Below are 15,777 nucleotides of genomic sequence, written 5' to 3'. Positions count from 1 at the left end.
TAAAAAGGTTGAGTCACCCTAGGGAACTGTAGAACCGATCCTTTTGGACATCTGTTCTCTCCTGTGTGTATGCCTTCTAGAATATGATGGATAATGATTATTCCTACCTGTAATCTTAGGCATTTAAATGTAAAATACAGCTTGTAGTAAGTTTGTTTGAATTATAACAAAAAGCAAGTACACAGTCTATGTGATATTTTATTTTGCTTTTTAATTGAAGTATAGTTGACACATAGTGTTACATTAATTTCAGGTGTACAACATAGTGACTCAACATCTTTATATGTTATACTATGCTCACCACAAGCATAGCTACCGTCTGTCTCTATACATCACTGTTACAGTATCATTGACTATATTCTTTATTCTATACCTTTTATTCTCATGATTTATTCATTCCGTAACAAGAAGCCTGTATCTCCCACTTCTCTTCTGTATCCCAATCTTCCACCTTCTTTCTCTCTGAGAATCAATAGTTTGTTCTCTGTGTTTATGAGTCTATTCCTATATTTGTTTGTTCACTTGTTTTCTTTTTTCGATTCCATATATAAGTGAGATTATATGGTATTTTTCTTTCTCTTAGTTCACCTAGAATAATCCCCTATAGGTCCATCCATGTTGTCAAAAATGGCAAGATCTCATTCTTTTTAATGGCTGAGTAATATTCCATTAAATGTATACACAACATCTTCTTTATCCATTCATCTATCGGTAGACACTTGGATTGCTTCCTTATCTTGGCTATTGTAAGCAATGCTGCAATAAACATTGGGGTGCATATGTCTCTTCAAATTGGTGTTTTCATCTCCTTTGGGTAAATACCTAGTAGTTGAATTACTAGATCATGTGGTATTCCTATTTTTAATTTTTTAAGTAAGCTCAATACTGTTTTCCACAGTGGCTGCACCAATTTACATTCTCACCAACAGTGCATATGAGTTCTGTTTTCTTCATATCCTCACCAGCACTTGTTATTTCTTGTCTTTTGTATACTAGCCATTCTGACAGGTGTGAGGTGATATCTCATTGTGGTTTTGATTTGCAATTTTTTGATTATTAGTGATGTTGAACATCTTTTCATGTATCTTTTGACCATCTGGATGTCCTCTCTGGAAAAAATATCTATTTAGGTTTCCTGCCCATTTCTTTTTTTATTTTTTTTCTAACGTTTATTAAGACAGAGACAGAGCATGAGTGGGGAAGGGATGGAGAGAGGGAAAAAGAGAATCCGAAGCAGGCTCCAGGCTCTGAGCTGTCAGCACAGAGACAAATGCAGGGCTCAAACTCACGAACCATGAGATCATGAACTGAGCCGAAGTTGGACGCTTAACAGACTGAGCCACCCAGGTTCCCCCCTGCACACTTCCCCAACATTTCTTAATCAGATGATGATGATGATGATGATGGGTGTTGAGTCATATAAGTTCTTTATATATTTTGGATATTAGCCCCTTATTGGATATGCCATTTGCCCATATCTTCTACAATTCAGTACATTGTCTTTTCATTTTATTGATGATTTCCTTTATATGCAAAAGTGTTTTATTTTGGTGCAGTTCCAATAGTTTATTTTTGCTTTTGTTTCCCTTGCCAGAGAAGACATTTCTAGAAAAATGTTGCTAGGGCCTGTGTGAAAGAGATTACTGCCTATGTTGTTTTTCTAGGAGCTTTATAGTTTCAGGTTTCACATGTAGGTGTTTAATACACTTTGAGTTTATTTTTGTCTATGGTGTAAGAAAGTTGTCCAGCTTCATTCTTTTGCATGTAGCTGTCCAGTTTTCCTGGCATTATTTATTGAAGAGACTATCTTTCCCCATTGTCTATGCTTGCCTCCTTTATTATAGATTAATTGACCATACAATTTTGGGTTTATTTCTAGGTTTTCTATTTTGTTCCACTGATCTTTGTGTCTGTTTTAGTGTCAGTACCATACTGTTTTGGTTATTATAGCTTTGTAGTATGTCTTGAAACCTGGAGATTGTGATATCTCCAGTTTTGTTTTTCTTTTTCAAGATTGGTTTGGCTACTCAGGGTCTTTTGTGGTTCCATGCTAATTTTAGGATTACTTGTTCTGGTTCTGTGAGAAATTCTATTGGTATTTTGATAGGGATTGCATTGAATCTGTAGATTGCTTTAGGTTATGGGCATTTTAACAATATTAATTCTTCCAGTCTATATTCTGAAAACGACAAAAAAATTAGTGAAAGAAATTGAAGATGACACAAACAAATAGAGGATATTCTTTGCTCATGGACTGAAAGTCTATATGACCTTTCAAAAGACTAACCTGTAGGGACACCTGGGTGGCTCAGTCAGTTAAGCCTCTGACTTCGGCTCAGGTCATGATCTTACAGTCCATGACTTCCAGCCCTGTGTCGGGCTCTGTGCTGACAGCTCAGAGCCTGGAGCCTCTTTCAGATTCTCTCTCTCTCTCTCTCTGCAACTCCCCCACTCACACACACTCTCTCTGTCTCTCTCTCTCTCTCTCTCTCTCTCTCTCTCTCTTTCTCTATCTCAAGAATAAATAAACATTAAAAAAAAAAAAAAAAAAGACTAACCTGTAAACATGAGCCACTCAGGTTTAAAAAGCAAGGGAATGACATGCAAATATCAGCATTCTTAGAGATGGTACTTGGAAATCAGTTTGAAGAATGGACAGGAAGTAGTGAGAGTCATCAGTGATTCTAGAATCACTTAAAAGGTTTTTTGAAGTACATGTTTATGAAAATATGATGCCCAGATTTTCAGGTGTGCAACGTAGTGATTGTTGTGATGAGCATGCCTGCTGGTCCAAGGAACACACTTTGAGAACTATCGTACTAGATTTGGGAGAAATACTTCAAAAATTTTTGCACTGATCTATGTGAGATATAACATAGATATAAATGCTGACAATAGAGTTGACGAGGAAGGGTTGGTTCCAAAGATATGAAAGGAGTTATGATTGACAGGACTTGTTAAGAGACCAGAGTATACAGATGAAGTAGAGTTAAGTGTCTAGATTGATTTCTAGATTTCTAACTTTAGTAGGTAGATGGAAAATGGTGGTACCTTTATCGCAACATATGGAATAAAAGAGAAGATAGAATGGTTTGGGGGTGGAACTGATGATGAGTTTGGTTTTAAACACATCCAATGGAAATTTATGTGCAGATATCTGTTAGGAAAATTGGGGATACAGTTACAAGAATGAAGTTATAAGTGCGGGCAGGTACATCTCTAGAAGAGAAATCATAGGTATAAAGTGAACAGAATAAAGTGCTAAGAACAGAACTGTGAAGTATGCCAGTATTTAAGGTGAAATCAGAATAATTCACCTTGAAAAGGTCTGAGAAGGGCTGGCAGGAGCCATGGAGTATTTCCTATGAGGTTGTGATCAGGCTGTCAGCACTGCAGTGAGGTCAACTGACATATGGATTCAAATGCACTTAATTTCGTCAGAGTATCATGGATGGGACCCAGATTGCATTTATCTGAAGTTAGAAAGTGTTTTTGAGGACAGAATACATGCCTTTTGTTTTTCTGATATTATGTTTCTGTTCACTTCTGAAGATTACACTATTGATGGAAATACTTGGGGGTGTGAGTGGATTCACACTCAAGTTCTAAGCTAATATTTTAGCTGAAAATTAATAAAATGTTTAGAGAAGAAATTGAGAATCAAAATCAGGTCATGATCTTACGGTTCGTGACTTCGAGCCCTGCATCAGGCTCTGGGCTGACAGCTCGGAGCCTGGTGCCTGCTTCAGATTCTGTGTCTCCTTCTCTCTCTGATCTTCTCCCACTCTCACTCTGTCTCCACCTCTCAAAAATAAATAAATATTAAAAAGAGAATAATATATGTGTGTGTACATATGTACATAGACATACATATATATTCTTTTGAGGAAGCACTGTCTCTTGTGGGGTATTATTCCTTTCTACAGAAAGCTTTCAGAAGTGAGGGTTTTGTGGTTGGTCCTTCTGAAAGTGTTTTGTTTTATTCCTCACCCCCACCCCTGCTGGGGAACCAAGAATGCTATTATTGCTATTAAGAATATTGTTTTACTTTGTGACTCTGTGTGACAGCTGGTCATGATTATTTTATTAGTTTACTGATTGGCCCAACTTAAACCAAAAAGAAAGACAAGGTCAGCAAATGTGATAGCTGTTAGGGCAGCTGTCACTTCTGGTAATCTGACCATAACCTTTTTTTCCCTTTTCCTCCAGTGTTTTTCTAAGCAGATTTATAACAAAACCAAGAGAGTAAATAGAAATGGTTGCCCTCCACAAGATCAGGACCTGGGATAATGGTTTCATAATCAGGATTTATCAGTGGTGTCTGGAAAACATATTTTAAATGTGTATGTCCAATAACAATGTGCCCACCTTTATTTTGGGAAAACTTCTTGTGAGGTGTGCAGATTGACTGACTCTTTAGGACTCCCTAGAAAGCCAGATTAGAGACTGAGCAGACATAGCCCTTTGGATTTGCTTCTTGTATTCCTCTATTAATTAGTTGGAAAGTTCTCCACAAAATGTGGGCCAAATGCAGAACATGAGGGACTGCCAGTAAAGCAGTGAGCTTTCTAAAAGACGAGAATCAAAGCACAGTTTCTATTTTGGCCTCAAATGGGTCTGATCAAATGGATTTTCTGTGTATAGATTTTATCTTTCACTTGTTGACCAGTGTTTCAAGGCCCGGCAGTACAAAAGGAACACTTCAAATCTCAGGCTGCAAATTATCAAATGTGTAATTGTTTTTTCACAGAGATGAAACTAATCTTCTAAACTATTGGAAATTTTACTTGTTGACAGATCACATTCTTAAAAGACTAGTAAACAGCATGCTATTGAGGCTTATGGGTGAATATGGTGGATTTGAAGGTATAAGTCATAAAACACAAAAGTTCAAATCAGTTTTGAATACTTTAGTAATGTAGTAAAGTAATGACTTTACGCGTTTTTCACTTAGGATTAAAAATAACATGTAGTAAAGCATATCATTGGAGTTCAAATTAACATTTCCCTCTTTTCCTTTCTTTGAGCAGGTGGTCAAGTTATTAAGCAACAAAAGGTCACAAGCAGTTGGAATATTAATGTCTAGCCTTCACTTAGATATGAAAGATATACAACATGGTAAGTATACAAATAAAGATGCAGCTTTTGAATACCCAGTTTTGGGCAGAAGGATGTGATATTTGGTGGTAAAGTTATTTAGAGTATTTAGAGTTATATTGAGATTAGTATGAATGCTACCGATCTTTCTTCCATGATCGTTTCTGGAAGGGCTACTCGTACCTTGGCTTTGGTGTTGTTTCTGTATCTTGCTAAAAGCCTAATTCTCATGTGACATATTTATTATGCATTAATAAAATTTGATTTTTGATTCATCATAAATACTGGTCTCACTGTGCCCTGTAACTAATTAGACTTTATCTGAAGTATTTACTTCTGGATGCCATTCTCAAAGAGTGACTGATAAACAGGATAATAATGAGGTAGGTCTCAGCCATTGAAAATAGCTAGAGATAGTGTATTGGAGAGAGAAATATATCGGGACTTGAATCTGAAGTGTTTGATGAGCTAACATAAATTTTCTAAAAGGTTGGCTTCAACCAGTGTAGGAGTTACATGGATGCTTGTTTTGATTGTTGTTGTTTTAAGAATGTTTTTATGATTAGAGATGTCAAACAGTAGACTGGATTGCCATGTATAGTAATTAAAACTGAAAAGTGTTCAAGAGGTTGAATGACCATTTGTCACAGATGTCTATAAATCATTGGATGGACAAGGGGGCATGTTCTCTTAGTCTTCCTCTGAGATATGATGAGTTGGTGAAAGAATTGCTAAAGCAAATTTATTATTTATAACTTTTTAGGGTGGAAAGCTGCCCCTCTTCTTTCAATTATTTGGGATGACTGTATGTAAACCCCTGGGCTTTTCTATGCATAGTTATTTTTTCTAATAACCATCAAAGATGGTTTCAAATGATTCTTGCCCACTTATATTATTGTTAGTGATCCATATACATGGAAGCAGTAATATCATGACCTTTTGTTATGTTTTTTATGTTGTTTTAATTTATATCTTTACCCAGGCTTATAAAATATTTTCTGTGTTTGGAGTCAGGGTGATTTTAACATTTTCTAAGTGGCTTTAGTGCCAATATTTTAAATATTTGAATCCTACCCTATAATTAACAGCCATTCCTATTCCATATCTTCCTATCACATTTATGCTAAGAGATGTTGCCCAAGGTGAATAAAGGAATTAAATTTATATTCAGAACGATCCATAAGCTGTCCAGAGCCTTAGAATAGATTTAAAGCAGATTGACTCATCCAATGGCATGCCAGTTTACCTAGTAAAGAAATATGGCTTCAAGTAGAACACAGACTCTATAAATCATGGAAACATTCAACTGGCTTTCCAGCTTACCCCTTTATGAATGCAGATTCTATTTGTTAGCTTTAAAACATTTTGTGGAATCATTCATAAATAGCACAAGCCTGGTATGCTCTGTCAACTGATGAGTAACTCTTAATCATAATTTAAGTTTTTATTAAACTGTTTTGATGGTGAGGAGGCTTCCTCAAACTGAAGCATTGGGGGTAGTAGTCATAGAACAGGACACCAAGGCTGGCGCCAAGAAGTACTTGGCGTTTCTCAAGCTGGCAGATGTAGCCCAGTTAAGTCATAGAATGAAATCTGAAAATAATGATATGGTCCTTTCCTTCAGTCAAATATTCAATCCGGGCTGAGTTAATAATGAGAACCTTATGAACAAAGGAGTCCGCCTAACATCTGCGTCTGTGGTAACGCCAGTGAGAGTTCATTGAAAATTTGCTAGCTTAACATGCAACGCTAACAATAACATGGCATGAACGTCAGTAGTTGAAGGGTCACACAGAATTATGCATAAACTTTATCCTATTAGGATGTGAAGTGATTGCTTGAATCACTTTGAAACCCTGCACATGGTTTTCTAAAAAAAAAACAGCCGCCTTAGAATTTAAGTCTGAAGAAGCAAGTGGTGTGCCGTTCAGTGAATAAAGTCCTGTTCTGTCTCAGTATGGTGTCTGGGACCATGATTTACATGTGTGAATCACTTGTGGCCTCTAGAATAAACTTGACTTCTATCAGGATATGCCTCCACTGAGAAATCCACAGAAGCGTAAACATCATTGATTTCGGTTGTAGAAGCAGCCACAGAATTTATCCAGACCTCCAGTGTCATCTTATAGAAGAGCAAACTAAGATCGTTTGGGGGTCAGGTTTCTTTTTCGATGTCACAAAGCATGTTAATGGAACAGGCTGAACTTGTACCCAGCCTTCTTCACTCGCTGGTCCTGTTCTTTTCATTCAGATGAGCTGCTCCTTCAAGATTGTCCTTTTTCTACAAACAGCATCGGTATCTTGAAAACAAAGTATATGTAATATTGTAAAAAGCAGCAGGAGTTACTTTCTCTCTTTTCCTTCTCCCTCACCGAAACTCTAGGAAAGGTTAGAGTTGAGCTTACTTTGTAATGCTTCTATTTTTAAAGTGCTGTGTAAGAGTAATTAATGTGGAAGGTTTAGATTAGGGGTGCCAAAAATCTAATCGTGGTCTTGCCTCTACATCCACTAAGCACCACATCCTGCTCAGACTCAAAGGGAGGTAAAGGTAGGTTTTTTTCTACAATGGCACATATAGAGTCCTCAGTGTTAAATAGAGTCAAAGGGCAGAGAGAAGAGAAGGGATCTGTTTCTTGACTAAGTTTACTAATATGGCAGTACAAGTGAGACAGTCCCAGATGATTAACTGTGTGTGTGTGTGTGTGTGTGTGTGTGTGCATGCACATGTGCACACAAATGTTGCAGTGAAGACCTGAGTTGTTCTAATGCAGTTGTAAATGTGTCTGGTAACTTCTAAGCTATCCTGTAAATTACAACAGTTTTACAGTGGAAAGGGTGAAACTGTGGTGTGCCACCTCTGAAACAAACAAACAAACAAACAAACACTCCAATGGTTTAGAATAATTTAAAGTCTAGGATGAATGTACTTTTTAGAACGGATTTTCCTTTCTTTTCTAGGGCCTTAGGGTCACTATGGGTTTAGGATTTCCTTAAATCGAGCTCAAGGGATCCCCTGAGGCAATGCTAACTGCTTATCCACTGCATAGTTGGTTTCCTTTGGAGTCCCAGTTTATTGTCAGATGGGTCTAGAATCTGTGCTTTGGGTGGACCCTGAGCTTTGATATTTGGCTTTTGGCTCCATTAGGCTGTCAACAGAAAGTGCAGATTTGTTGGGATAGGGCTAAAGCACTTTATGAACCGGCTCATTTTCTTATATACTCTTGTTTAGCACGATAATTCCTATCTTGACTGATTTTTGATGCTTTTAAACAATTTTATAAATATATTTTATCCAGCATTTTAACAATTTTTTTTTAATGTTTTATTTATTTTTGAGACAGAGAGAGACAGAGCATGAGCAGCGGAGGGTCAGAGAGAGAGGGAGACACAGAATCAGAAACAGGCTCCAGGCTCTGAGCTGTCAGCACAGAGCCCGACGTGGGGCTTGAACTCACGAACTGTGAGATCATGACCTGAGCTGAAGTCGGACGCTTAACCGACTGAGCCACCCAGGTGCCCCTATCCAGCATTTTAAATTGTTCTCATGGGAGGATTGATTCAAATCATCTAGCCTATTATTTTCAGAAGTTGGTATTATGAGAGTATCCTCCAGCTCTGTAGTTGAGTTTTGTTAAAAGAGACTGAAGTTTCTATACAGCATTCCATCCATATTTTGGGAGTCAGTGTGGTATTCGTAGCTCCGGGTCCATTTTAGTGGGAAACAGTAGCTGCAGGGCAATTTCAAATTTCATAAGGCTCAGTTTTACCCCACCCCGTCTCACTATGAGGTAGAATATCCACATAATTTATCATGCAAACCTGGATACCTTTGAGAGTGCAAGGGGGTTGCTATGACTAATACTGCCTGTGCAGCAGGTACAAATGGGAAATTTTTCAGAAACATCAGGAGTAGCGCAACTCTACTATCAGATAAAATGGAAATGAATTTCTGATCTAATTCTCCTTCATATACATGTATTTGTAAAACAACTATTTATTGGCTAGGGAACTTCAGTTCACAGTGTGGAAAGCCTGCTTTGTAAACCTGAGATTGTCCAGCTGTCTGTCCTTTTGGTACTCTCATCAATACCTTGTCTGAAAGGTTTGCTCCAGATTGATGCAAACACCTCCCAGAGGCAGGAATCTGTTAGCCTTATATTCTGTACCTGGCAACTAGAAATCTAACTCAGCCAATGTCTGGACCCAAGACCACTTAGAGACTAAGCTTCAGGCAGCGTCCTTAAAGATCTGGGCTATAGACTCACTCCACTAAGTTTTCATGCTCTGTCTGTGGGCAGGGTGGAGTAGAGCATGTCTAAGAGATTTTAGCTAACCTGCATGTCTTATATTCTTTTAGTTTCACCAGTGAAGGCCCATTTCAGATATTAGAATGTTAACTAGCAAAGCCTCAGTTACTGATCTACATAGGGATAGATGAGGAGCTTATAATAACTGACTCTGAAGTATGGCCTTTCTTACGTAGTGCTGGCCTACCATCCCTGAGGTATGGGTGTTAAGACAAGTGACTGCTCCTTAAGTTGAAGCTTTAACTGGCTCATATATACCATTACATCACCTTAGTATATATGTTTTAAAATAGATTAAAGATGGGGCATCTGGGTGGCTCACTCAGTTAAGCTTCTGACTTCAGCTTGGGTCATGATCTTGCAGTTTGTGAGTTTGAGCCCCAGTTCAGACTCTGTTCTGACAGCTTGGAACCTGGAGCCTGCTTCAGATTCTGTGTCTTCCTCTCTCTTTGTCAAAAATAAACCTAAAAAAACCCTGCCTATTTAAAAAATAGATTAAAGATACTGTAGCAAGGGATACCTAAGATGTATTTAATCATCCCACCCCTAGAAAATAAGTTTTGCTAATCTTTCAGGATTGGGCAGCCCAAAGTATTAATTAATAGCCCTCGTTCCTTTCTTCCTTTTAACGTCTGTGCTATCTAAAGCCAGCTAGTATTATGAGCCCATGGGCAACAAATACTAAATTATGTCCTTGTTGAAATGTCTATCCTCTTTAAATCTGGTTTATCAAAATCATGTGTCTTGATATTAAATAAGATAACTATGCAAACCACCTGGCAAATAAAATCATGTTTATTTTTATTCTTTGGTCTCTAAGCCTAAAGATTGCTTTTTCAAACACTTTTAAAAATGCAGTTAAGGATACCTTACAAGGACGATAACATGCTTTTAGCTTTAAATTCCAGTGAAGTCTATCTGTTAATTTCTGATTTCTTATTGGAACCTGCTTCATGTTGCTGTTCTTTTGATCTTCTGTATTGTCCTCCTTCAAAGGAGATCAGAGTTGTTAGAAGCCTTATCCTGATAACTGTTGTAAGGCAAATATCGAAATAAGCTATATCAAATCAATGTTTTGGTTTCCAGTGCAAATAAAATTTATGTTTATACTATATTGTGTAGTCTAGTAAGTACACAGTAGTATTTTATTTTTAAAAATCATGTATACATCTTAATTAAAAAATACTTTATGGCTGAAAAATACTAACCCATCATCTGAGTTTTCAGTGGGTTATAATCACTGAGCACAGATCACCATAATAAATATAATAATAATGCAAAATTTGAAATATTGTGAGAATTATCAAAATGTGACACAGTGACACAAAGCGAGCAAATGCTGTTGGAAAAATGGCACCAATGTACTTGCTCCTAGCAGCATTTCCACAAACCTTCAACTTTTAAAAAAAAACGCAGTATCTGCCAAGTCAATAAAGCTAAGTACAATAAAATGAGGTAAGCCTGTAGCTGTGTAAAGTGGTCCAGAAAAGGGAGTTATAACTGTTCATTATACAATGGAGGGAATAGAGACTTCTAGATTAAGCTTGCCTGGGGCTTCACCTTAATAGGATCAGAATGGGTGTCCAGTTCCTTCGGCTTCTACTTCACTGCCCTCTGCAGTGTATTAGCTTGTTTCAGAACGAGGACCTGTGTTACCTAATAAAATGAGAATATGCACCATATGCAAAAAGGGAACTGGCCAAAGCACTTTGGGCCCTCAGTTGTTTTTGAGTTACTAAAGTTCTAGAAAATGTATTTAGCAAATTTTGTTTATTCCTTTAAGTGTCATTTCATACATATTCCTCAGTTTGTTTATTGGGTCTCTTCCTTAGAGAATGAAGCAGATTTTTTTTTTTTCCACAGCTATGAATTAATGGAGGAAAAATACTTTAGAGGGAATTATTAATGGAGTTGCTTGTTCATGATTGAACCAAGCAAAGATAAACAAATTTGCTCTAGAAAAACAACCTGGGCTGAACTTATTGATGAATGAAAGCAGGTTGTGATTACTTGTAAAAAGCTTGTGACACATAGAGCATGGAACTTTCCAGTTTACTGATGCTCAGAGAGTATATAGGGAAATACGCTCTATCTCCCTAGTTCAGTCCTTGCTTTCATTTTGTACTCACACTCTAAGCTTATTTCTTTATTCCTTGTGTCTGTATTTCCCTGCGTTTTTCCCTTTACTTTCACGTGTAGACTAGCATTGATTAAGAGCACGAGTCCAGGGCCGAGCTGCTTGGATTTTATTTGGGACAGAATGTATTTCTGCCCCCAGCCCCCAATTCATATGTTCAAAGCCCTAATCCCCAGTGTGATTATACTGACAGTGGGGCCTTTGGGAGATAATCAGGTTAGGTGAGCTCATGAGGGTGGCTCCCATGATGGGATGAACATCCTTGAAGAAGAAGAACCGAGGCCACAGTCTCTGCAAACTAGGAAGAGGGTCCTTACCAGTTCAAGCCTCCAGAACTGGGAGAACTTAATTCCTTTTTAAGCCACTCAATCTGTGATATTTGTTAGCGGCACCACCTGACAGATTTGGTAAAGATTCTGGGTAAGACAGATTTGAATCCCAGTGCTGCCACTGGTTAGCTGAGTAAACCAGGGTGATTTTCCTCATATCTCTATACCTCAGTCTCCTCATTTTAGAAAGGGCGACTAAATGAATTATTTCCTGTAAACACACACACATTAAATGGTCAATATTCTGTCCTCACCTTTCTGCATTTCTTAGAAAAGGAGTTCGTTTATAGGCTTTGGAGATGTTTGAACTCAGAATCTGGCCAACCAGTGAGGAGGGAGAACTTAGAGATTTTATTCCTTCTCCTGTTATTGAGAACATGTTCTGCTACAAGGCTTTACCATGAGACAACAGAGGTAGTGGAATACAGAAGCTGCACCTGATGACCTTTGAGAGCAAGATGAGAGAGGAGGAGTGGGAGTCTAAGTTCAAGGGGTGCATAACTAACGCAGACTTGATTCTACTGGAGCTTGGGTTTTCCATCAGTATTACTAAAATATTGAATGTTAGTACTGAGCTGTGTCCATTTCTGTTTTCTGGATGGAGAGAAATGTGAGAATTATTTATATGAGCAGCTCCTAGAAGGTGAGCATGGACACATCCTTGGACTGTACTTTGTCTGCAAGGAGCAATTTGTTTTGGAAATTTAAAAGGCTGGGGTCTCCCCTAGCTGTGTGATTTCTAAATCATTGTCTCTGTGCAGCGTGTCAACCATATTCCTCGTGGACCACTGTTGGCTGTGGGTGGCTTGTGAGGGTAGCAGGGGAAGGCAGTTTGACTTGGTTGCTACAGTGAGTTTTGGTAAGAAGCAGGAGTAGAATCTTAAGGGGAGACCCAGACACATGCTTCTGTTTCTTGCTTTGACATATTATTTAACTGACGGTTACACTGGTTTCTAGCAATGAATGTAAAGTATAAAAACACTTCTTTAAAACCTAGAGATACCCTTTCTTAACTATGAGAACTTATGGTAACTCTTCCCGTGTATTTTGATAGCCTACACACATAGCAGCTTTTTCACCCTTTCGGGCTGCCACTGAATACCGTTTTTTTTTTATGAAATTTTCTACCAAATGAGTTGTAGATTACAAACTCCTGGTCTCTTTAGTAGAGTTTCTGATTTCATTCTTTGAGACACAAGCTTTTTCACTTGTCTGTTAATTACCAGAAGAAAGTTCATCCATAATCATTTATTTATTTTTGTAATATTCTCAAAACCTGGGTTCAGTATGGGCAATGTTGTTTTTTTTTTTTTCTGGCAGGTTTTCCAGTGTCTGGCTTCTTTGTGAAACTCAAGTTTACAAGGCTCACTTAGAAATTGCTTCATGCCCCCTTTTTTACCTTTATTTTAAGTGTTTTCCTCACATAGGATATAGAGTTTTAAGTCCTGTTTATTATATTTATTGGGACATTAAAAATCTAGTAAATGCTACTGGGAAGTTTAGTGAATGGTTTTCATTGAAATGTAAAGTCAATTAGAATTAGAAATTTGAGAAGAAAGTGGGCTCCATCCAGTGAGCTGTGTAACCTTTTCATCAATTGTAGCCTTGTCGCAGAGAAAAATACATGCGAGATAGGTCCACTTTCATTAAAACCTACTTTTAGAAATTTAATATAAGAATATGTTTTAAAAATTCATTACCTAGAGTTTGTTATAAAAAGAAAGACCTCCTAAATCATTTTAAGTCACACATAGATTATTAAATCAAGGGAAAATGAATTATAAGTTTTTATTACAGCCTCAGAAAAAACCTGGGTTGTACTTAGCTTATATTTTTTATGACATTGTTCCACAATTGGGCTTTTTGATTATGCTTTTATGGGAAGGAGAAACACAATACTTGAGGCTGTTCTGAAACTGTGAGCTTTGATGTGGGTATTCTTTTCCTTCATTGCACTTAGTATTTGATTATGTATTGGTGTTTGTGTGTTTGTTTTTTCTGCCCCCCTCCACCACCTCCCAACCCTCCCTCCCACATAAGCTCCATGAAGCCTGCAGATATAGCCCACTGCAGCTCAGCTCAGGATGTTTGCCCATATAATGCTCCATCTGCTCTTCACAATCATCGGGTGATTGTTAAAGGAATTGCCCAGGACCAAATGGGGGGTGTGTGGAGGTGGAGCCCAGATTTGAGCACAGACACTGAGTGCATAATTAATCACACCAACTTTGACCCTTGACCCACTGTGTGTTAAAGGTGCAGTTTTTGCAAAAATATTCCGTTTGCACCGTCCTTGAGAGGGGTGGGGATTTGGACTATTATTTGGGGAAAGGGAAACCCCCTTTTGATAACTGGAATCCCGTGTGTACTTTAAAATTGACTTATTATGTGTTTTGACACGTGCTTTTTCAGCATCCCAAAGCGGCCATCCTTAAGATGCTTTCTGGTCTTTATCCTCTCAGATGAACTGAGCATCTGAGAGTACTAGAGATGAGGAAAGTAAAGAGTGATTGGCACTTTCCATATTTCCCTTAGGAGCTACCTGTGTCCTATTCCTACTGGGTACATTCTAGCAATAAACTCATGGTTATTCCCCATAAGCGCTGTGTGCTGAGACATTAGGTAAAATGGTTTAAAAAGTTATGTAATGTGCTGTTGTCTTTGAGCGTGACTACAGTAATGATATTTCATGCTGATGACTATCTTACCTCCCTCCTCACAATCAAACATGAATACAAGAATACTACTTCCCTAGAAGCAGTTTTCATCCAAATACTTCTGAATATGCTATAAAATTTATTAAACAGTTTCAAACAATTATTATTTACATGTGATTAAGAAATCAAATAGTACAGGAGGGCTTGCAATGGAAAACAACTCGGAATTCCCCATATGGACTTTGTCACTTCCATGATAGATTGTAAAGCCATGATTTCTCCTTGCTTGAGCCACTGTGGAATAATCCCAGCCTCCTTCAAGTAAATGGTGGAATTTAGGAGGATGCTTGTCTGTTGTTGTTACTGAACGGTATGAAGTCCTTATGAATTAAATTGTTGTGAAGAGAATTCTAAATTGAACATGATGTTTAAATAGATTATCTGCCAATTTTCTTTTAATTCTAAAATTTATGATTCTTAGTTTTGGGATGTACAATTGCTGATAATAATAATAATAGCCAGCATGCAAAGTCACTGCTGTAGGGTTTGCAATGACTCTATGAGGTAGGTGGTGTTATTATCCCCAGCTCAGGGCCAAAAAACTGAGGCAGAGAGGCAAAAGAAAGTTAAGCAGCAGGTGTGTGTGTGGGGGGGGGGGGGGCGGGCGGGCTGTGGTTTAATCATAGGTGGTCTGGTTGCAAAGTCTGTGCTCTGAAGCCCTGTGCCGTACTTCCTAAGAAGTCTCAAGTGTTAGTAATTGTATTGGTGACTTAAGCTGGAGAAAATGGCACATGATTTTTTTTTCCCTCCATGGTTCATAACTACAAAACCAGTCTACTGGCTAGCAACTATCATTGCTATTTACAACACCCTAATGTAGTGTCATACAGCTAGAGCACACATTCTTATTGCGTGTGTTTGTAGGGAGAGTGGAGGGAGGGAAGGTAGAATCAGGGAACGCAGAAAAAGACTGTCATGAAGGATGCAAAGAAGTTACTTAATGGATCCTGTAGGATTTGCTTTAAAATTCCTTCTGTTATCACTTCCTGTCCGGTCTTCTGTTCTGTGCTTTAGGTGATACTCAGATGTGCTTTGCTAGAGAAAGCTGCAGAGTGGAGCGTGTGTCTATATGCCCAACTTCTGTACCAATTAAAGGGATAAAGAGAAGAATGCATTCGGAGACTATAATCACCTTAGCAACATATTTTCATATAAGTGCTAAGTGTATTAGAGTGGCCAATTATGCTGTT

General features: G+C 38.0%; 1 protein-coding gene across 1 annotated transcript in view; it reads left to right on the top strand.

Moving 5' to 3' along the window:
• FMN2 (formin 2) overlaps positions 1-15,777 on the top strand; it is a 492,613-nt gene that overhangs the window by 283,475 nt on the left and 193,361 nt on the right. Inside the window, exon 12 of the mRNA XM_045048716.1 lies at positions 5,031-5,118. Coding sequence (XP_044904651.1) covers positions 5,031-5,118 — 88 coding nt within the window. The remainder of the gene's footprint in view (positions 1-5,030; positions 5,119-15,777) is intronic.

The sequence above is a fragment of the Felis catus genome, chromosome F1 (genome assembly GCF_018350175.1).
Source record: "Felis catus isolate Fca126 chromosome F1, F.catus_Fca126_mat1.0, whole genome shotgun sequence".
Classification (NCBI taxonomy): Eukaryota; Metazoa; Chordata; class Mammalia; order Carnivora; family Felidae; genus Felis; species Felis catus.
Note: the sequence above shows the minus strand (reverse complement) of the source record. Positions and strands in the feature narration are given on the sequence as shown.